The sequence below is a fragment of the Anas platyrhynchos genome, chromosome 1 (assembly GCF_047663525.1).
Source record: "Anas platyrhynchos isolate ZD024472 breed Pekin duck chromosome 1, IASCAAS_PekinDuck_T2T, whole genome shotgun sequence".
NCBI lineage: Eukaryota > Metazoa > Chordata > Aves > Anseriformes > Anatidae > Anas > Anas platyrhynchos.
Window position 1 is genome coordinate 129,643,518 of NC_092587.1, and position 23,752 is coordinate 129,667,269.

Here is a 23,752-nt window from a genome sequence, read left to right on the forward strand (position 1 = left end):
GGAGGTCTGCAATCCAGCTGGAACCTGGATTCAGTTTGCTCCTGAAGGTCAGTACATAATATGAGGTTTCTTAAGTATAATGGGTCATTCTTTTAGCTGTTGTTGTTGTTTTTCCAATGCCAGTTGGTAACATTGCCTGTATGTGATGAACATTACATGTTTATAACAATGTAAAAGGATCATTTCTAAACAGTGGTTTGTGTAACTCAAAGACACTGATGACAAATAAGGTATCTTGAATACTTTATTAGCAATGAAAACATTCCTCAAAGACATGATTCCACTTAAAATTCAGCTCCGTCAAGACAGAAAAGAGCTTCTCTCTTTCCTCTTACCTGTTGAATAAATTTAATATCTTCACACTAATCAGGAAGTTAAAATTACATCACTAGAAGTAGTAATATCCTCTTAAATACTGCTTTATGTTCTTGTGAAGTAGAGGAAAGCGATAGAAGACTTAAGCCTTGAAAAGAGATTTAAGGAATGAAAGCATATAGAATTTGTAATAAAGCTAGACAAACATTTTAATACTTTAGAAACCCTGACCTTGAATGCTAAAATACAGTAGTGCTTCACTCAAACCATGTATTGGAATAATTCATTAAAAAGTGTTCTCTGCATGTTGCACATCAGTTTTTGTTTGCATTGCTGCATTAAGTTCAAGGCACAGTTTTTATATTTTCATTTCTTTGTAATGAAAATTATAAAAAAAAATAAACTACTAGTAATGTAAATATTTAAAATAGGAATAAATCCAGTATACTCAAATATCCATTATCAGGTCTCTTCTTGGCACAGACCGGAAACTAGTATAACATTGTCCACTCCAATTTCTCCAGTTTTGCCTTTCCCACGTTCTGATTCAAAAGTGATCTGTCATAAGGAAAGAGATGTATTAACAGTGAAAATGTAGTTTATCCAACCATTTAGCAACTTTTAAAAGTAATTAGTTACAATGCTATATTTGAGGAATGTTTTATTACAATACAGGAAAGACTTAATGACTCAAATCCTTGCAGCTTTTAAAATTTGTGAGTATTATTTGAACTAGGCTGATAATCCTCTGCACAGATTTACAGCACCAAATGGATTCATTTAATAAGATTACTTATTTTCATTGTACAAAGACAATGCAAACTGAGTGAAATCCTATTATAGTAATGTAACACTATCACAGTATGTGATGTTAGTTCCCCCCTTTACTTGAAGACATTACAATTATTCATTTTCCATCTCTCTGGATATATATCTGGTACATACATATGTATCTAACTACGATATACAAAATGGGTTACTAGTTATAGCAACATATATACACACACACACATATAGTAAGTTTATTTTATGAATAGGATGTCCATGTTTTATTTTTTGTAGTCTGATTCTTATTTACATAACAGCTCTTCTACATCTTTCTAGTAGTGCAAAGAACCTTGAAAATGTCTAGCATTTCCTTTATGCTCACAGTATTCAATTGTGCCGCATAACCCTTTGCACAGCATTGAAGACGTTCAGTCACGTAAATTACAATCAAGCTCTAAAATTTCAAGGAGAAACTTGCTGAAGCCCTGATTGAGGTAGTTTTCAGATATACATCAGGGCACAGTGCTCCCTGCTGGCTAGCATGTCCTGCTCCTACGGTGATTGTCTGCTCTTGGTAATAAATGATGTCTCTTTTTGAACTAATGGCCTGGATAATGTGGTTTGAGAGCATCCTTTTTTTATGAAATGGGGATATTTTTCATTTTTCCAGGGATATATATGTGTCTTCTGTTGCATTATATATTAAATATATTTTGACTGTGACAATTTATGGTCTGATGTAGTTTTTACAAAATGATAGAATTACTGGCATTAGTGTCCTAACCAACTGGGGCAATTCAGTTATGAAATTACAACCAGATAATAACTTTTCTGCTTCCTAAAATCTGCATTCCTGTTTCCCATTCCACATAAGCCTTTTAACTGCCAATACGTGATGCCTATAAAACAGCTGGCGCAACATTCCAGGATTGGGAAATTAAGCTGTTGGTTATGGTAGTTGGCTTATGAACTGTGTTGTACTTACAGTGTTGGTTGTTTCAGCCCCCTGAAATATTTCTACTTTTCCAGTTCTCCACCTTTCATCTTTCCCTTTGTTCTCCTCCCAGACAGGAGCAGTTTTTTTGTTGGAGAGGAACACTCGAAGTTTCCCCACTCTCTCACCAGCAAGTCGATAACTGAAAATCAAGCAGTAGCTGCTCTTTGGTTTGAGGTCATTAAGGAGAAGTTTTAGACGTCCCGTATCCTTCTTGTGGCCCACAAAGGCTGGAACTGCCATGTAGTACCCATCACCTTGTAACAAAAGGAAGAAAATACAACTTTAATCAACTCGAGCTATTTATTAGCAAATTGAGTAAAATTTTGCTAAGAAAATAAGTAGAAGCTGTGTTACTTGAATAATTTAAAATCAGACTGGAGAAAAGCAGCAGGGATTATACTTTACAAGGAATCAGCCTGCACTGTTGGAAGTCAGATCAGTTTACAAAGGAGATGAGTTCATATTTCACTGGCAATTACAGTCATTCTTCCTTGCATTGCAATTGTCTGTATCTTTCAAAGGCAAAATCAACTCTTTTTTTTTTTTTCAAATGCAATAGTTTGAAACATGCTGCTGTGCCTCTGTGGTCAGATCATTTCCAGTACTTGAGCTATCTCAAAACTCTCCCCACTGTCCTCTGTAGTGATGACAAACTCATAAAGCAACTGACAGCTTATTCCACAAATCCTGTAGGACCAATGGAATGAACGAGACACACAAAGAGAGAAAGGGATAAAACATCTGGGCCCATAAATGAAGTCATAATCAGCAGATCTACGTTTGGGAAAATGGGTTAAGGTCAGGGTAAGGTCTTCCTGGAGGGGGCAGGACAGAGAAAGGAGATACAAGGAGCAGGAGAGGAAGGATTAGCAAGGAAAAAACGGGATGGAAAGACTGTGAGGGAAGAGACAGAGAACCTGTATGTTGGACTTGGAGAAAGCGGTCCATGGAATCCACCGGTTCCCACTGTAACACCTTCTGCAACATTTCCTGGGTCACGGGAAGATCATAGAATCACTGAATGGTTTGGGTTGGAAGGGACCTCAAGGATGGGCAGGGACACCTCCCACTAGTCCAGTTTGCCCAAAGCCCCATCCAGCCAGCCTGGCCTTGAACAATTCCAGGGATGGGGCATCCACAGCTTCTCTGGGCAACCTGTGCCAGGGCCTCATTACTCTCATAATGAAAAATGTCTTATATCCAACCTAAATTTACCCTCTTTCAGTTTAAAACCATTACCCCTTGTTCTGCCACTATAGGCTCAGGTAAAATCTCTGTAATTCTTATAAGCCTTCTTTATTTATTGAAAGACCACAGTGAAGTCTCTCCAGAGCGTTCTCTTCTCCAGGCTGAACAACCCCAACCCGCTCAGCCTTTCTTCATATGAGAAGTGCTCCAGCCCTCTGATCATCCTTGTGGCCCTCCTCTGGATTTAATCTAGCAGGTCCATGTCCATTTCATGTTGGGAGCCCCAGAAGAGTTGGATGCAGCACTCCAGGTGGGGTCTCACAGGAGCAGAGCAGAAGGGAGAATCACCCCCCTTGCCCTGCTGGACACTTTGCAGCCCAGGATACAGTTGGCTTTCTGGGCTGCAAGTACACATTGCTGGCTCATGTTGAGTTTTTCATCTGCCACTATCCCCAAGTCCTTCTCATCGGGGCTACTCTCAATCCACTCATCACCCAGTCTGTATTGGTACTGGACATTGCCCTAACCCAAGTGCACTTGATCTTGTTGAGCTTTATGAAGTTCACATGGGTGCAATCCTCAAGCCTGTAAAGGTCTCTCTGGATGACATTCCTTCCATGTAGTATATCAACGGCAGCCCTCAGCTTGGTGTCATCTGGGAATGTGCTGAGGGAGCACTCAATGCCACTATCTCTATCATTGATGAAGATACTAAATAGTATTGGTCCCAGCATGGACCCTTGAGGAAAAGGGGAGAAGAGAAGGGAAGGAGAGAAGAAAACCCAATAATAACAAAAAGAATAATCAAAACAACTGATGCGCAATGCAATGGCTCACCACCAGCTGACTGGTGCCCAGCCAGTCCCTGAGCAATGGCAGCACCACCTGGATAATTCCCCTCAGCTTTAATTATTCAGCACGATGTCATATGGGATGGGTTATCACTTTGGCCAGTTTGGGTCAGCTATTCTGTCCCCTACCAGCTTCTTGTGCCCAGCTGGGCACCCCCAGCCTCCTTGCTAGCAGGGCAGCATAAGAAGCTGAAAAGTCCTTGACTTTGTGTAAGCACTGCACTAGCTAAAACATCACTGTGTTATCAGCATTATTCTCACCTAAATCCAAAACACAGCCCCATGCCAGCTACTATGAAGAAAATGAATTCTATCCTGGATGAAACCAGGACATTAGGTATCAGTTTTTCTTAAGTAGCACCCTGCCCTTGCTTCACTCTAAGGAATGCCTTCACTATTTCGTCTCGTGGAGTTTGAGATCTCTGAGCTATCACAGTGCTATGTCTAAGCCATGTGAGTGGCAAGACTGCCACATCAATCTAAATGGCAAATATGTGGTTAAAGGTCCTACCAGCCTTGGAGCAACACAACATGTAGCTAATATGTTTCCCATTGTTTTGTACCTTGAAATTCTTATCAGTTATTATTTTCTAATCTTTTTTCTCATCTTTTAATTCCCTTGTGTTGAAATTACTAAGTACCAATTGCCACTAGATATTTCAAAGAAGCAGCTTCTACTCCCAGCCTTCTCTGCTGCCTCTATTTTATGATTATTTCTTTACAAAGAAAACCCACTGATGGGAAAATTAATTCTCTATTTCATTTTCTCCTCCATGCCCCCTTTTTTTGGATGGGGTGAGACACCAAATCAAAGCATGGCTAGAGGGAAGATATTTAAATACCTCTATCTCGATCAGCAGGATTCCAGTCAAAGTCATCATTAGTATCTTGTTTCCAGTCGCAGACCCCTCGACTGAAGCTGCAATCAACTGGAAAAAAATAAATTGGCAATGGAGACACAGAGATAAGTGGAGTGTTATAAGTACTGATAAAAATAATTTGCTTTTTATTCACCTAGTTATGAGTGTATAGGTCATTCTAAAATTATGTGCAATCTGAGTTCGGATAGTGTTGACCTAGATTAAATTGCAAAAAAAACCACAACACTAGAATTTCTGTAGTAATTCTTTCCTTAATTCACAGAAATATCTGTTGTGACTTTTTACTGCCAAATTTCCATATGCACATGATTTATGTGCTGTGAGTTTTGTATACTGGATGCCTGCTGATTGCCAGGTGTAGTCTGAGATGTCAGTTTTGAACTCTCAACATCATAAGTAGTTTAGGATCTGCCAACTTGCAAGCTTTACTCTCTCCATATGTGACACTGCTGTAGCTGTAATCAGCTGAGATGCACAAGCTCCAGTTCATTCCACTGAAAGAAAGAAGTTGTCCTCCCATGAGAGGAATCCTTTACTTCAGCACGCAATTTATATTATACAGAGCTGGAAATAGCCCAAATCAGTTGATCTTTAGAGCACGCTGCAAAAAAATGTATCATCCAGAGCACACCACAGCCTTTGTGACTGTGCAGATGAAAAGCATCATATATAAAGAAATAAACACTGTAAAATGCCATCATGACAGATCAGATTAAGAACAGTATGTCAGCCATCTCAATTTCTTTAGAAAGAGGGATTCTTCTTGTGCTTTTCATGCATTTTATCATGAGACAGAGAAGTGCAGGACATGACATTTGAAGAGCATTACTATATAAATTTAAGTCTTGTTTTCAAAAGCACTACTTTCTGATTTCAAAAACAAAATAAACAACAACAACTATCTCACACTAAATGTCTGCCAGCGTGATTGCCTTTTTAATTTCTTTTTAAGCTCTGAAATCATATATCCATTGTTTTTTGGTGAAACCCACCTTGTCCTAAAATGAATCTCAGCTACAGTGAATCCCAACATTTCAGCCCCTGCACACTTAGCTCATGACTCCACAGAGCGACTCCACAGTTGCTACCCTGTAAATTCATTAGCTCAATATGATCTCTCAGTTCCCTCCTTGGATTTTTTTTAATTTTTTTTTTTTCCTGGCTCTCGTAATCAGATCCTTACAGTCAGCTTCATCATTCTGTCCAAAGCCTGTTTTTAGCTTCTTGCTAGCTCCACTTACCTCAGAAAGGCTGCAGGACTTAAAATCAAGTCACAGACTTGATTTTGGCAAAACCGCAGAGAAACTGTTTCCCACCAGGAGAGAGGGTGAGAGTGCTCCCTGATCTGCTTGTATGCTCTGCTTTGACCTGAGACACTGCAATCTGTTATAGTTACCAGAAGCCAGTGCAGTCTTATGCTAGCAAATGTGTGAAGTAGTTTCCTAGGGCATGTCAGAAATTTAAATTGTGTACATAAATTGGCAGGTCTTGGGCCTTGTATGTTCCACTGAATGATTTTACAACTTTTTTTTTTTTTTTAATGTGAAAAAGAACAGAGTATCACCTTCCTCTGATACCCACAGAACTTACTGATGAACTGGGAGCTATCATAAATTTATTTAGGCTATTTAAAATTTAGGGTAAATACTTATCCAGTCTTGTTCAGAGGATGCTCATTCCTGTTGATTACAAGACCAAAAAAAATAAAATAGCTGAAGGACTTTGGGATATGGTTGTGTGCTATGCAGCACTCCTCTAACATGGCTGCATTTTGCAAGTAATCAAAATTACCTTATTTTTTCATGACTCTGGAATAAATAAGTAAAATTCAATTGCAAGTCATTTTTCCATGTGGGGGGACATTCTATAGATGTCTTATCAACTGTTAAGGATGTTTTGAAAAGGACACAGAACCAGATTCTCACATTGGAACTGGCAGAAAGGTTTTGCCAGATATTCACCAGATATTGTCTCTAAATGCTCATTAAGCTTTTGTTTTATGCTAAAAACTTTTAAAGAGTTTCTGAAGCTTAGGTGATACAGATTGTTATGAAACCACGCAATATGCAGGAAAATAAAGATTACAGAATAAAAATAAAGTACCTTCTTGCTCTGGTCTCGAAACTGGAACTTTTCTCTGTGCCAGGAGAGGGCCAAAGGCAGCTGCTTCTTTACCCTGGGGAACTGGTGAAAACAACTCATCAAGTGCTGAATCATAACAGGAACAGAAAATGGAACTTTTTTCCTTTATACCAGTTGCCATAGTTTATTTAAATAATTCAATGTATGTGTTTTTCACTCCACCACTGAAATAACATTTCTAACCCCAGTTAGATACTAACTCTGAATATTAAAATGTTTCTTAAATTGCTAATTTCCACATCACTGTGCCTTCTAACGTGTGGGCAATGGATTTGCAAGGTTTGCAAGGTCAAATATCTTTGCACATGATCTTTCTTTGGCACGATGACCTGCTTTCTTGCTGAAAAATTTCAAGTATTGATTGCTGTAGATGAACACCATGAGATAGCAAAGCCAATGACTGAATGGCTTGGCAGCAGTTTGGAAACAAGAACCTCAAAAAAAATGGGTAACGTGAGAAACTTTGTAAAAAGCCATAAACTTTAGGGGACCAAAGGCCCTCAGCTGTGAGTTCAGGTGAGTGACATCTGTGCTGCTGTAATAGGAGCTCCAGGAGATGATTTTTCCAAAGCTATGCTCTTTCCTGGGGCACGTGTTCTCCTGCAGGCCTCATGAGCTCTACTGTCTGTTGGGAAGGAAAGGTGCAGTGACTGCCCTGCATCTTCCTCACACTGCCTGCATCAGCTGGCAAGCACAGCCTGATGTTTTGATTGCCAGATGTGGTAGAAAACCCTGAGCAAGCTCTTTTGTAAAAAATGATTGACTTGTCCTGTGCCAAACTGGAAGAGTTGGTACAGAGTTGGAATGTTAGGTGCTTTCTCTACAATATCAGACTAAAGGAGGAACTGAAAGAAATGAAAAAAACAAAACAGCTGCAGCCTGAGAGATGAAGAAAAAACCTCTCATGTCTGTTGAGCTACAAAGGTAGAAGAAGCTTGCAAACTCTTATTTTCCATGGATTGTCAACCTGGGGCCTAAGTATTTTTGAAGTTCTGTGGTTAAGCTTCTTTTGTATTATTTTAAGTGGTGACTGGAAAAGTGTGCACACTAAAAATAAAGATGACCTCAACTCTGTGTGGTGCCCACGTAAGTAACTAATCACACAAGGCAATGGAAGACCTACTTTCAGTGGCAGAGGACTCTATCCGCTGTAAACACACATGCAGATGTTACCTGTGATGGACACATACATACTTGTGAATACAAGAAGAATCATTGAATCATTAAGGTCGGAAGAGCCTTCCAAGATCATCTGATCCAACTATCCCCCTACCACCAATGTCACCCACTAAACCATGTCCCCAAGCACCACGTCCAACCTTTTCTTAAACACCCCCAGGGACGGTGACTCCACCACCTCCCTGGGCAGCCTGTCCCAGTGCCTGACTGCTCTTTCTGAGAAGAAATGTCTCCTCATTTCCAATCTAAACCTCCCCTGGTGCAACTTGAGGCCAAGGAAGGATGGGAAGTATAAGGAGGGAGGAGGGAAGGATGATCCTTTGGACTACTGCTTACAAAAGGTGCTAGTGGAAAGCCTGATGTAAGTTCACTTTTTCAGCCATATGGGCAGCAGCACTAAGAAAAGCTCAGGCTTCCTCAACAGTGCCAGGTGGTAGGAGCTATGGAAATGGGCATAGGTCTCTCTACTCAGCTCTGTATTAGTCATGCTACTAGGAAGTTGCAAATGCCACCTATTTTAGAAGCCATGACTTTCATATACATGCACATTCATTCAGTTGGGAGTTTGTTCCAGTGAGTTCCACTTATCTAGGGCTTCCCACCAAAGTACGCCAACATATTAGAAGTTGTAAGCACATGCTCAGGTTTAAGAATATGCTTACAAACCCTGCAAACCAGAGCCTCCTAGTACCATAATGAATATACCATTTCTTAACTTTTCTTCTCCCTCAAAAGTGTAAAAAAATGTTCTATGTGTACACCAGGGAAAACACACAGCAATGACGAGACCCTGGAGGCAGTTCCAGAGGGACTGAATTGAGCCAAGAAAGGAGACTCATGCAATCTTATGAGCTTTCTGATGAATTGCCAGGAGCGTGTCCCCTCTTGTTGCCCTTGCAGCCTTCTCCTCACCTGGACGACTACTTAAATCACCTGGATAATATTCTTACTTAAGGCGAAGATTAATATATCTTTCTCCAAATTAATATATGTCTACATATACAGATTTAAGAATATGTGCAAAGTGCTTAGGTGTTAAGTTTACTGTCATGCCATAAACTTGTCTTCCTGCTGTGTGAAAGAGGCTCAGGCTGTGAAAAGCCTTGCCAAAATGAAGAAAGTTATTAAAATATGAACAGTTCTGGAAAGACCAGAGCAATTTAACAGAAGATAGCAGCTGCCAGAATGATTTATTTACAAAGTTATTGAATTACACTTGAATTCACTTGAGGGATATACATGCAGGTGTACCTGTGTGCAGCAAATGCTTCCAGTGAAGAAATGTCATGTACATAAAAAGAGTAAAATTTTATATCCAAATCTATTTTTGCTTTCAGTGTCAGGCAGTATAGTCAGGTTCTCCACTTACTGGAGGATATCACTAGCGAGTTATGAGAAACTGTATGCTTCAGCTTACAGAAACGTTTTCAAGAAGTCTTACTTCTTGGAAGGTGCCTACGTTTGACATTGGACCATCATGGGACACAACCAGAATACAAGGTCTGTCCCTCCTAAGTCCTAGGCAGGAGCTAGGCTTGCACTTTTCAGCTCTTCTGCGTTCCAGTGGTGCTTGGAGAAATGCAGGCCTTCCGGAGAGTCCTTGTCTCCTATTCCATAGGAACACACTCCGACCAACAAAAGCTCACTTAAGTCCCACTTCAGGTGCAGCAGAGTCCACCCTTTCTTTCTGTACTGCTGGTACCCCCTACCAATGTGTCCGCAGCACTAGCTATCATATTATCTCCAGTTACATATAAACCCCTTTGTACCAGGGTGCTACACATTATTTAGTGCTGCTGCCATCACTATACTCTTATGAGTTACGATGGGTTAACATTATGAGCAGGAATTAATGGCAGAGTGAATTAATGCCCAGGTCCTCAGGGATACCTGTATAACTAACTACCACCAATTTCCATAGGAGCTGTGCCTCTGAGTGCCTGACAAGCTGGGCGTAAGTAAATTGGTGATGTTCTGTTCCTGAGAAAAGTCATCTTATTGCTGACACATGCTCCTGGGTCTGCAAGAAAGTCAGTGTTGCTGCCTGTGACATGTGTCTGAGTAATGCCCCTGCTCTGAGGTAAAGAAATCTCTCGGTTCGAGTCACCTCAGGTGCAGCTTGTCAATTGTATTGACTGCAGGAACTGTGTCTAGGAAAGAGACTTCCTGCAAAATGCAACAGTCCCAGCTAGATCAGATGGTTGAAGCAATCCCGAGGAACATACTTGCATAAAAATAATAGGGCTGACTTAAACCGACTCTGAAATAACTGATGACATGACTGCAGTCATGGGGACACTTCTTAGGAATACCTTCAGAAAACACTTGAGAAAGTAAAAAGAAGCATTCAGACATTGCCCTAATACAAACATGCCTAAATAGAGTGCTATGAAGGGGATTTAGAAACAAATTTAGAAATGAAATTTGGATAAAAGAAGTTCAGAATTCTACTTTAAAAACAACAGGCTTCCAGGGAGAGCTGCACATAAAGAAACAGGTCAGTTTTGAGAGCCACCTTTTAGCCATTCCCCCTGTCAGGGGAACTTCAGGTAGCTAAGTAAAGAAAGGTGACAGACCACCACTACAAGATGTAGCAAAAGAGCTAGTTAGGTTCAAACACATCCTTTTGCACAGCAGTGTCCTCCTCGAAATGCAGGCAGACAGCAGTTCCCTTTGCTTGTCGAACAGGTTTGTTAGCAACCAGCTCTGACTACTTGACTTGTTTGGAGCTGCCTTGCACTCAGATTGCTTGGAGTGAGCTCAGGTCCACCTGCAAACTATCATGTAGACAGACCCTCAAGTCAGTCTACAAGTCAAATAAAGGATAATGAGATCACAATAGCAACAGGAAATCCTCAGGAGCACATCTGGAAATGCACTGCTTGGATAAGCTGCAATTTTACAAGGCCCAAGTGAAAACAAAACCCAAAAAACCCCAAACCCAATGAGCAGAAGTTGAGTACAATAGCTGTGCAGCACTGTTTCAGGGACATGCTTCAGGAACAGAACACCACTAAGTGACTCTGGTACTAAAGGACAGATTTTCCTTTATGTGCACTTGGCTTCACCTCTCCGCTTTGCCAACAACTGTATATAAGATTACTTACAGTACATTTAATACTCCTGGAAATAATATTTTGTCTGAAAAAAATATAGTTTGGTTTATAGCTTGAAAGTTATTTTATTTTTGTCTGCAGTAACGCATGTGCTATCCTTAAAGCTTTATTCTTCTTTTCCCTGCTAATGGGTCTATACTTATAAATCACCCATAGCATCCTGAGGCGACAATACTGGAAGAACAGACATACAGCAGGAATACAGGCACCCAAATATTTAAAGAAGCTAGTTGTGGGGAATGTGGTACATTTTTGTTTTTTGCTGTGGCTGTTTTTTCCATCCCCTGGAAAATGCCTATGTCTGTTTTTGCCTAGGTAGTCTAGTTAGTCTAAATGTAAAAATAACACAAAATCTTGGAGAAATAACTCACTGTTAGTAATTCTAACATACACAGTCCCAAAGTGTTTACAACTGTGGCATGTGGGAACTCTCACAATAATGGTTCTTGTCTATCACTGCTGTCTGATGTTCAAAGCTCATCGAAAGACAAGACAAAACAAAACAAAAACAAACAGAAAACCAGAGTGGGCACTATAAAAAAGTCAAACAATATAATAGGTAGTAAAATGAAGACTAGCTTCCTATACATTCAGTATATCATGATTTGCTTGCACAGGGGTCTAATTATCAGAAAAGACTGAGATTAACAGCCAACATCCTGATTAACTGGGAGAGTTCTCTTGTTCAGAATTAAGAGCCTAGAATCCAAAAGATAAGCAGCCCACTTACATTATTGCCAAATGAACCAGAAAGCAAAAACCTCCTTATCATTCTTGGTGCTATCAAAGGAAGAAGCTTGGTAATTAACACAGTTGGCTAGCTTATACCCTTGTGTTTTACAAATATTAACTCTCGTATGACTCTTAGGGAGCCCAGGAAGTTGATTTGTTTGCTAGGTGTGCATACTCAGAGTATGACATCTGGGATTTGACATTTCAATGTCCATTGTGTTTTATACCACCATTTAAAAGCAGTTCCTACTGAGTTAATAACTGTAGCTGTGGGTGTTTATCACTTCGGGAAATCAGACCTTAGGATCTCATCTCACAAAGAAAATAAGGAACAAACACTACTCAGAACATGGAATGACAACCTTTTTTCCCCCTTCCCTGTGCAGCCCTTGCCTCATTTTTTATGCATCTGCAACTTTTGCAATCAGTAGGACAGAGTGCTGTTTATTGAACTATTCTGCACAGCAGGACAGATTCCTCCTTCACACTGAACAAGGTAAAGAACCCAAGGAAAACACACATTTAAAGTCATTAAAGACTATCAAAAGGTATAAAAATGTAAGAAGAAAAAAAGTTTTCACAGATAACCATAATTTTGACATTTCATAAATGTTGAGGGCTGTATTCTGCTATCTTAAACTACTACATTTTTAAAAAACTGAGCAGAAGTTTTCATATACATCCTGCATTTTGATACTCAGCCTGTTTTAATAATTTAAATCCTAATATATTTTTTTTAAATTATTTTTTTTTTCTCTACAGCATTTCCCTATGGCTCCCCATACATTTAAGATGTTGTAAAGTTACCATGATAAAATAATGCTCGAATTTAAAAATAATAATTAGGACCTCTGAAAAGTGTGAACTATCCATTTTTCCTAATTAACTCCCCTTCCTGGAAGACAAACAATACAATTTTTAATAATACAAAAGGCAAATGCAGTGTGGATACTTCAGGGGATTGTACAGAGGAACTTAATGTGGTAGTAAAGGAATCACTGCTGAATACACATCAGCAGAGGAGGAAAAAAAAGGATGTGTAAAATTAGCAGCTGTAAGTTTGAGATAATCCTGTACTCCAAAGGATTATTCAATACCATTAGAAATGAAGTGATTTTAAAGCCAGACGTTCAATCAATTAAACCCATGAACTGTCTAAATTTTAGTACATTAACAAAGATCAAGAATGGCATATGGCAATTTAAAAGGAAAGGAAACATAATTAATACCTGCAACCCAACCTGAAAGAAAAATGCAAATGGCATGACACCTTAAGTCCTATACATAGTTGGGATCAAAACAGAAAGCCATAAATAAAGTTCACATACTTAATGAAACTACATCTTGGCCAGAGTAGTTTCCCTGTATATAGAAGCACACAAATCTTCTGTCAGCTCCCCCGGCAAAGTAAAATCTCACTGGCATGCTCACCATATAAATCCCTTACATTACTAATTTAAAATTCCAGTCAAATATGACTAGAACAAAGAGAGTAGGGGAAAAATGCAGATAAATCACAATGCTTTAATATTTTGAAGCAATAATAGTCATAGTCACTACCGTCAGTTGTAGAAGCAATTTCATAGAGATTTGTAGCCACAGATAGCTGTTGCTTAGCCCAGGCATATGGTATTCAAATGTTCTGGCTTGGTTGAGAAAGTCCTTGAAAATGAACCCCACTAAACCTCATTACAAAAATCTCTTGTGCGCTATCTTGACTTAGCTTTTGCTGTGGACAAAGGATTTTCCTGGTGTGCCCTTATTCAAACTGGAAACTTGGAAATGAATCCACTCCAAACTGCATGGCAGTGAGTATTCAACAGGAAGGTTACATGATTGACCCTTTGCAGTTGCATTGGGTCACACAGCCCAGTACGGGTCAGTACGTTCTCTTATATCAACCGGCAAAGCCCTGAGCTCTAACCAAACATGGTGACCATACTCAGGTTTACAATTTCTGGCAGTTTTTCCTAGCCGTTCCAACCAGGTTACAGAATAAACCTGTTGAGCTGTCTGGGCTGCTTCCCTCAATCCATTAATCCATGTATCACAGAAAGGCAGAAAGGAATAGGAGGGCTGTCTTGGATTATTATTATTGTTATTATTATTATCCGTTATACTCCCTTTGTAACCAAGGAAGTGAAAAATCCCACAGTCCTTTATGACACAGAATTTTGAATAGAAGTATCGGTATCTTATAACAGTATTATTTATTAATATTTGATTTTTTATTTAGAATAATTACTAAGAGTACTATGTCCCTAAAAGTGCTAGATCAACAACATTCCTGGAATTCTATTTTGAAAGAATAGCTCCCATCCCTACAGAAATCTGAAATCAGAAATCTTGACAAACACAGTCTTGATGAGGGTAAATCTTCTTCATGAAGAAGATTGAGTACTTGTGAACCTAGTCTTAACACAAGTTGCCACATACATTGCAACTGGTTTCTGTTCACTTTCTCCCTATATCCTGCAAAAGTATGACCAGCTTTGGATTAATTAGCATGACTGTGTTTCCTTGTGAGAGAATGGGTAAGTCTCCTAACCCTTTTATCTGGGACTCTCACATGTATTTGGCTGTGCCAGTATGGTAAAGCTGGTCCAGGCTTAGCTTGCCATCCAGTGAAAACTTAAACACCAATTTGGCTTCAGTTCCAGCCCCTGCTACCTTGGTAAGGAGGTAGGCTGGGCTTAGCAAATGCATCTGGTGTAGCTGGCCAGAGGAAAAGTAGTGTTCACAGGAACATCAGCTTTTGAGTCATGGCACCATGAGCCAGAAACCTTTCACAAAAAATTGAGATTGAGCAAAGCCTGGAGGTGAAGATATTCACTGAAGAAAGCAATGTGGGTGCACAGTCCCAGCTGTCTGTGCAATACGCATTTTGAATTAGGGGGTCTCCTGCATGCCAGCTGAGCTTCCTAATTTATCAGTTGGAAGCACAAACATAATTCCTCAGGCTGGTATGTGTGTGTATGTGTGTGTTTACTTCAGTATTTTGCAGTTCTCTTTTTGTGTTGGCCTGTATGCATCCAATTGCCTCCTGCCTCTGACAGTCATAATGTCAGAGGAGGACCCTCAGTAGGCCAAGGGCCCACCATGAGTGAGTTCTATTTATCTTTTCTTCACTTTCTTTATTAATCCCATCCTGGGCTTTTCTTCTTGTGCAAGGAAGGACTTGAGGAGGGAAGTAAGTTCTGAGTATTTTCACCATTTGATCTTGCTAAAAGCTGACATGCAGAAACAGATTTTTGCATGTGGCTAGGTGGCAGCTGTTTGGGTACTTTGGAAATATTGCTGCTTCCTGATTTGTGACTTTATATGTTTACAGTATTAGAGAAGCATTTAAGTGTCTTCCAGAACAGGAAGGTCTACATAGTGTGCAGCTCAACACACACTACCTAACACTATTTTTGATACTACTTTGAAATGCTAGGTTGAAAAAATAGAAAAAATCATAAAATCATATAGGTCGGAAGGGACCTCAGTAGGTCACCTAGTCTGACCTGCTGATCAGGCGGTTGCTCAAGGCCCAGATCAGTCAAATGGTGAGTATTTTCAAAGATGCATATTTCACAACCTGCATGCACACCCGCACCAATTTTTGTCCAACTTCATGGTAAAAATAAATACTTTCCTTATAACTAATCAGAATTTCTTTTGTTCCAACATGTATCCATTGCCTCTTGTCCTGTTGCTTTATATTTTCAAGAAGAGTCTGGCTTTTCCTTCTCCATAACCTTCCATTGCTCTTAAGACTGAAGAAGCCAGTGGCTCTCAGCCTCTCCTCATATGCTGCATGTTCCAAGTCCCTGACCTTGGTGGAGCACAGCCAGACTCATGCCAGTATGTCCATGTCCTTCTTGTAAAGGGGAGCCCAAAACTGGGTACAGCACCAGTGTGGTCTCCCAAGTGCCAAAGAGAAGGAAGAATGATTTCTCTTAATCTGCTCATTACCTTGCTAACACAGCCTAGGGTGTGGCTGGCCTTCCTGGCTACAAGGACACCTTGCTGGCTCACATTCTTCAATTTATCTAACAATACCATCGAGTCCTTTTCTGCAAAGCTTCTTTATAAGCAGGCAGTCCACATCTGTAACGTTACATGACACTTTTCTTTGCCTTTGCATTTGCTGCACTTCACAATGGTCCTGTCAGCCCATTGCAACAGCCTGTCAGGTCCCTCTGAACGACAGCGCTGCCCTTTAGCTTATAGGTCGCTCTCCCCAGTTTGGCATTGTCAGCAAACTTGAAATATGCCACAAGCAGTCACTGTTGTTAATATTTGCAGAAAGGGAGGAGATTGGTGAACAAACACCTGACTTTACTCTGTTTATCAGCTCTCTAGCATACTTTGGGGAAGCACTATTAAGCTATACCCTTAGCCTAAACTGAAACAGACCAATTTCCATTGACTTTTTTTTTTTTTTTTAAAAAAAAAAAAAAAGAAAGAAAAAGAAAAAGGCAATTTTATGAGAATAGTGCCTTGGGCAAAGAAGTCTGTATTCTCAAATGTATTTAAATGATTAATCGCATTTGTTCTTGGCTTTCCTACAATAGCAGTATTACAGACCATGTTTCTAGAGGACTTTAAAATGATCTTTCCTTTTTAAGAACACATGTGCATGTGTTTTTTTGAATCCAATAGCAACAACTTGAGTTCTAACTTAAACTCCATTTGTGTTCATTTATATCATTATGAAATATGGTGCATAATCTTAATTACTGGGAGATAATGTTTATTATTTTTCTATGCTTTGGAGAAGAAAAAGTATCATGAATAAATGATTAACAGGATGCGTTTTTCATATTGCACGTTTTTGCCACCCCCTTAAAGAATATTTGAATGAGCCAGATAAAAATAAAATTAAAACGCATTTGAAAACTGAGAACAACATGGCAAGAAAATGTGTATCATACAACACAGTGATTGAAAGAAAACACCAGAAAGTGGACTAAGGAAACATGTCAATCTTCCTGATAAATGACTAGTGTCAGAAATTAAGCAGCAAGATACCTGCTCAGACACCATCAAATGTTTTAAATGTGCCCATTCAAATAAATTCTTGCATGTAAACAAAAGGGATAAAAAACCCTCTGGTGATTCACGACATTATTATTCTGGTGCAAATGCTATGAACAACAGTGGTGCCTACTGTATAGTCTACATTATTTGAAACACAAGAACACCATAGAATATGTTTTTCCTCTGAACAATGCATACTATTAGGATGATGAATATGCCTATAATGAATCAAATCTAATTGTTGTCTCATGCGTAATGAAACAGTAAAATATCCTTTTTTATTGGGGCTTCTATGAAGGAAATGAGGAAAAGCTACATGTAAGCTGCTGTGAAAGAACAGCTGGCAGAGTGACTGTCAGGATGGCACACTCCCTTCTGTCAACATTGACTGCAGACAGTGACTGTTTCCTCTAAAAAGGAAGATTCACTAAATTTCATAGAATCCTAGAATCATTAAGGTTGGAAAAGACCTCCAAGATCACCTGGTCCAACCATCCCCCTACCACCAATGTCACCCACTAAACCATGTCCGTAAGCACCAGGTCCAACCTTTCCTTGAACACCCCCAGGGACAGTGACTCCACCACCTCCCTGGGCAACCCAGTCCAATGCCTGATAGTTCTTTCTGAGAAGAAATTTCTCCTAATTTCCAACCTGAAATCTCACAGTACCTATATTAGATTCATTTTCTACAAGTAAATTAGGATAAAATAGCTATAATGTTTGGTGACTATTTTTTTAGTGTTTATATAAATATTTGCATTAAAACCAGTATAAAAATGGAGAAACTTACAAAAGACATCTCCTCTTAGACTTCGCTCATGGTCAATCTGATTCTCATAATCTTCATTCTCTTCCTTGTCTGTCTCCTCTGCCTCTTCTATAGTAACTTCAGTTTCTTTCTCTTTCATGGTGTAGCTCCCACCAAGATCAATACCGCCTTCATAGTCCAGTGACTGCAAGTGGGTCTTAGAAGCTGGTGTCATTGCTGATTCTGGGATCACATTCTTGATCACTTTGTGCTTTTTCACACTGTTTTTATGGGCAAGAAGTTTCTTAATTGTGTCCTTAGCTGTTCCAGGGATTCTTGGAATTTCCTTCACTGACTTTTCAGGGATAACTAGAACCAAGAAGAAAATATTAAATGTTGGCCTAATGAATCATCCAGCAATCACATTCATAAATGGCACCCCGGTGTTCTTTACAGCATCCATAGACCTAAACAGTTAAATTCTCTACTGTGACCTTTAAGTTCAGCTCTGCACAGAACTAAATATGAACGCACTAGTCATGCATTTACCTCTGTTGTACAGACAACAGGCTGTTTGATTTAGAATCATAGAATCACAGAATAGTTTGGTTTGGAAGGGACCTCTAAGGATCATCTGATTCCAACACTCCTGATCCACTAGACCAGATTGCTCAAAGCCTCATTCAGCCTGTCCTTGAACACCTCAAGGAATGGGGCACCCACAGTTTCTCTGGAAAACCTGCTCATGGCTTCAACACCCTCCCTCATAGTAGAGAACTTACTCTGACCTAACATTTCTTGCACCAAAGGCTGAAAGACACTGAAATAGAACATATTTTGAGAAAAGAGATATCAAACTGATTCATCACATTTCATTTAGGTCTAAAGGATAAAACCTCCAAAATTCAGAGAGGCATCTGAGAACTCCAAATTATTATCTTCTTGCAATTCAGTGATGGACTAGAACATAAATATACAATTTTCTGAGATTGTTACTGTTTTATGATTCCTTTTGAGTGCAAAGTACTAAAAGGAAATCCAGCCTTGTAGTATCTTGCAACTTCTGATCCTGCTCAGAAACACAAAGGCTGGCAGAAGTGAAAAACTTCTGTGGGGTAAAAGTCAACAAAGATTGTTCAAAATGGAAAAAAAAAATGATTTGGGGATTTTCCTCATTCTTGGTCCATCATAGAGTATAATGAAGTCAAATATCCTCTATATCCAGGCAGAAAACTTCAAAACCGTTAGTGGAAAGAGGATATTTTAACATTTACATAGCAGTCCTGATTTTCACATCATGCTCTCCTTGTCAAGGTACTGTTTCAAGGTTTAAGCCTTTTATTGATAGGACAAGGGTAATGTGCTAAAGTTGCGCCAGGGGAGGTTTAGGTTGGATATTAGGAAAAAATTCTTTGCTGAAAGGGTTGTTAGGCATTGGAATAGGCTGCCCAGGGAAGTGGTTCAGTCACTATCCCTGGAGGTCTTTAAAAAATGTTTAGATGTAGAGCTTAGTGATATGGTTTAGTGGAGGACTTGCTGGTGTTAGGTCAGAGGTTGGACTAGGTGATCTTGAAGGTCTCTTCCAACCTAGACGATTCTGTGATTTCTTTTTAAATTCCATTATTCTCTCTACAGTTATCAAACTATGTTGGGATGCTTGAATGAGGGACTATTTTTAATAGGAACCCATTTGAAGATTCATTTCTATGGGTGCAGGGAGCCAGGATTGATTTTCTGCCAGTAAATGACCCAGTAGCAGTGCAAATTGCTCCTTTGAGGCACAATGTTGGTCAGCTGTTCTCTGTGTTAAGATAGGAAAATTATCAGTTTGCATAACACAAGGGGAGATTTCAGTTGCATATTATGAAGCACTTGCTTCCTATCCTTGCTATAGGATAGTAAAACACAGGAGCAAGCTACTTAGATTACTTGAACTGTATCACTCAAAGCCTTAAAAAAATGTTAGACTACCATCTGTCACTAATATGCTGGATGTGATCTGCCTCAGAACGAAAGAACAAACTGATCTCTTAGGATCCCTTCCAGATGTACTTTTCTGCCATCTGACGGAAAATGATAGCTCTTGGTGCCAATGGACAAGTCATCACTGAGGATTAAAGCCAGGACTACTTTGGATCAGTTTGTTCAAAATACGTGTACAGTACAGAGTAAATTCAAAGGAGAAATTATGGCAATACTGCAGATACTGCTTTTTATCAGCAATATCAGTTGCTGCTCAATATCAGCTGAAGAACACTACTGTGCAGAAACCAAGGCTGGAAGACTTAGTATGACAAAAATGCAAGTTCTAGGGAAGAGGTAAATCTGAGGAGTTCCAGTTTAGAAGATGATCTATTTCTGCCATAAGGATTCCAACTGAGTTAACGAAGTCCCTCACTAAGTATCAGAACTACTGAGGAAGACAATGTCTTTGGTGTTTAAAGTACATGAAAATGGACTTTGGGGTTTGGGACAATGAGGCAGTTTGAATTAACTCAGGATTTCATGACTGCTATGACATGACCAGTCAGTATGCAATTAAATATTCGGCCCACTAGCACTGGCCACAGCCTGAATCTGTTTGGGTTAAGAACAGAGACTGGTAAGTATGATAGCACAACCATGTCAGATGCTACTGAGAGCCTTCTGTAGTTTAAGCCCATAAGTACTTAAGAAATAATAAGAGCTGCATAGCTCCAATGTAATGTACAAAAGCTCTTTCATAGATGGAGGCTATTTCCACCAATGGGTCAAAACAGCCACATGCACTGCTTATCTTTGATTCTTGATCAGTATTGATACTGAAGTCCCTAAAGTCTTTTTGAATTGCAATTGGTGGGGAAAGTCAGTTATTTTTATTTCCCTCTGCTTCTGCTGTCTAATGACTGTATTATCAGGGCAAAAATATGTTCCTAGTTTGCTCCTTACTTTGTGGTGATAAAAACTTTGTAGTGGTATTTTGTGATAGATGGACTGGACTTGTAACACTGAGTAGTACTAAATTTTATATGATTGGGCAATCACCAATTGTATGAAATGTAAGAAGAGTAAGTGCCAGATTCTGCACCTGGAACAGAGTCATCCTGGGACAGACTGGAGGACGAGAGGCTTGCCATCCTGCTTGATGGCAAGTTGAATATGTTAACAGTGTGACCTGGAAGTCAAAAGGGCCAACCACATCCTGGGGTGCATCAGGCATGGCATTGCTAGCTGGTCGAGAGAAGGGATTGTCCTGCTCTGCTATGTACTGGTGTGGCCTCACCTCAACTACTGGGTACAGTTTCAGGTGCCTCAGTATAAGAACGACATAAAACTATTAGAGAACCTCCAAAGGAGGCCCAACGAAGATGGTGAAGGGTCTAGAGGAGAAGACATGAGGAACAGCTGAGGTCCCTTGGCTTGCTCAGCCCCGAGCAGAGCAGGCTGAGGGGAGGCCTCATGGCAGCCTGCAGCTCCCTCACGAGGGGAGCGGAGGGGCAGGCGCTGAGCTCTGCTCTCTGGGGACAGCAACAGGACCCAAGGGAACGGCATGGAGCTGGGACAGGGGAGGGTCAGGCTGGGGGTTAGGGAAAAGGTCTGCACCCAGAGGGTGGTCGGGCACTGGGACAGGCTCCCCAGTGGCAGTGGTCATGGCACTGAGCCTGCTGGAGTTCAAGAAGCATTTGGACAATGCTCTTAGACATAGGGTCTGATTTTTGTGTGGTCCTGCGTGGAGCTAGGAGATGGACTCGATGATCTGTGTGGATCTGTTCCAACTCAGAATATTCTATGATTTGATGATACTTTTTTTTCTGTGTGTTTCTTCTCATACAGACAAAGGGAGCAGAAGAAAAAACTCCACTTAATAGAATGGTACTGTAGTCTAGTAGGAAAAGAGGAAAGTTCCCTGAACTTAATTTCTGTCTAATATAATCCTAATCAATGTGGATTTGTCATATTTTATTCAAGGTAAATGCAACTACATTTTCTGTTTAGCATGCCAGGAGCAAAATCAGACCCTCTTGGATAGCTCACTGGAGTGTTCAGATCTTCTGAGACTGCAGTTGGAAGTATAAAATAAATGAATGCCAGTAAGACATAAAATAAATAAAAAATGAGGATTTTGTTTTTCTTAGCATTTGAATAAAACTTGTAGCATTGCTTGCCAGATACTTGCAAGTAAACTACTAATACACCTTTCCTCTGGAGGATGTTGTTCTGAAGGATGTATGTAATTCAGCTGCTGTGGTACTCGAGTCTAAGCTCAGAATTCAGCAGTAAAAATTATCAGGAAGAATTAATTCCAAACAAATTTTCTCTCAACAATCGGTAACAAGAAACTGCAGGCTGTTAATAAATAGGCTATGGAAGTCAAGACTGACTGCCCAGCAAACCTGAACATCTGATTTTAGTTTCTACTTTGAAGTCTTCCCAGCAAAATGAAAAATTCTTACAGCTCAACATAATAACCTCTGTGGTGTCAGAAAACCAATCTCCTTGCATGTGCAACACTAAGCAGTGTAGAAAATCAACTGACAGGAAGTGACAAAAATATGCGAATGAATGAGTATAATCCCCACTTGCTTGCAGACTGCAGTTTGCTGATGGAAATATGAAAATTTTAACACTTACATTTGTGGACAAAGAGGGACTAGACACCAAGTTTAGGATATATCGTGAGTACCTTAATCTGCATTCAGCTGTAGAATAGCCTAAGGTATGGATTTAGGGCTTTTTATGTCTACCAGTAAATTGCAGACGGAATGAATGAATGTAAGCATAGAACACCTAAAACTGAGCCTGTTCTGCAGAATCCACTCCTAGTGGACTTGCATGAATGCACAGCTTGCCCTCTTTGACAGTCTGGAGTGCCACAGCTGAGGCAATGATTTTTCAGGACCCTTTGACCCCAGACATTTATATAAACACATGGGTGTTGGTCACAAACGTTTGTGCATTTATGCATTCATGTGATTGCACAGAGAATTTTAGAAACTGAGAAGGAATGGAGTGCATTTCATCCCAGCTTCTTTTTATGCACCCTCCATCAGAAAGCATGCAGATTAAGACCTCCTGTTTTTACAGTTTGTATTTATAGTCCTAGTACAAAAATATTTCAGCTTCCAAAGGTATTTTATCTCTTTGAATCAGAGGGAATTAAAGCAAGTGATAGAAAACAAAGGCAAATGGTGGTTGAGGGCTAGAAGTAAATCTTTTTTGACATCAGATGCAGGACATGACTACAAGACCACTGAAATGGCTTGGGATGGGATGTCTAATGACTAAGTTGTTAAAGTTGACTTGTAAAAAATACAGAGAACAGATGTCAACCTCCTGTCTCTGTACTGTACTATGTAAAGGGAAATGCACTGGGGATGATACAGAAGAGGAGCAGGTGGTAATCTGTTTTCCTCACACGCGCTCTGCTACTGCAGCTGGTGTTTGTTGACTAGGGCTCTGAATCCAAGAGGGCTGCAACAGGAGATACCTTACTCTGTACTCTGACAGGCACCACACTGCTTCCACCTTAACACCTACCAATAGGTTTAAAAATCTGGTGAGAGACAAGCCTAAGAGACTGGCTTAAAAGTTCTTTTGTAGTTCCCTTTGTAACTTCTGTATATAAAAAATAGAAAGGGGACAAGAGATACAGATTTGTGTAGTGTAGGGGGAGTCCTGAGATGTGAGAACAGATTAAATCACAAGGATAATTTCAGAAATCATTCTAAAATGTCCTAGACATAATGAAGGATGCTTCTTTTAGAGAGTCATAAGAGATTCTGAAAGTTTTAATACATAGTTTAATACACAGTTTCTATACTGTTATG

The 23,752-nt window shown here is 39.8% G+C and overlaps 1 protein-coding gene across 2 annotated transcripts in view; it reads right to left on the reverse strand.

The window, feature by feature from the left end:
- Positions 1-230: 230 nt before the first annotated feature.
- The window catches only part of EGFL6 (EGF like domain multiple 6), a 46,969-nt gene continuing 23,447 nt past the window's right edge, over positions 231-23,752 (reverse strand). For both annotated transcript variants that reach the window (XM_072029298.1, XM_027447751.3), the window contains 5 exons: positions 17,988-18,314; positions 7,104-7,184; positions 4,962-5,048; positions 2,069-2,334; positions 231-873 (listed from right to left, as the gene is read on the reverse strand). In XM_072029298.1, coding sequence (XP_071885399.1) covers positions 778-873; positions 2,069-2,334; positions 4,962-5,048; positions 7,104-7,184; positions 17,988-18,314 — 857 coding nt within the window. In that variant the 3' untranslated portion in view covers positions 231-777. The remainder of the gene's footprint in view (positions 874-2,068; positions 2,335-4,961; positions 5,049-7,103; positions 7,185-17,987; positions 18,315-23,752) is intronic.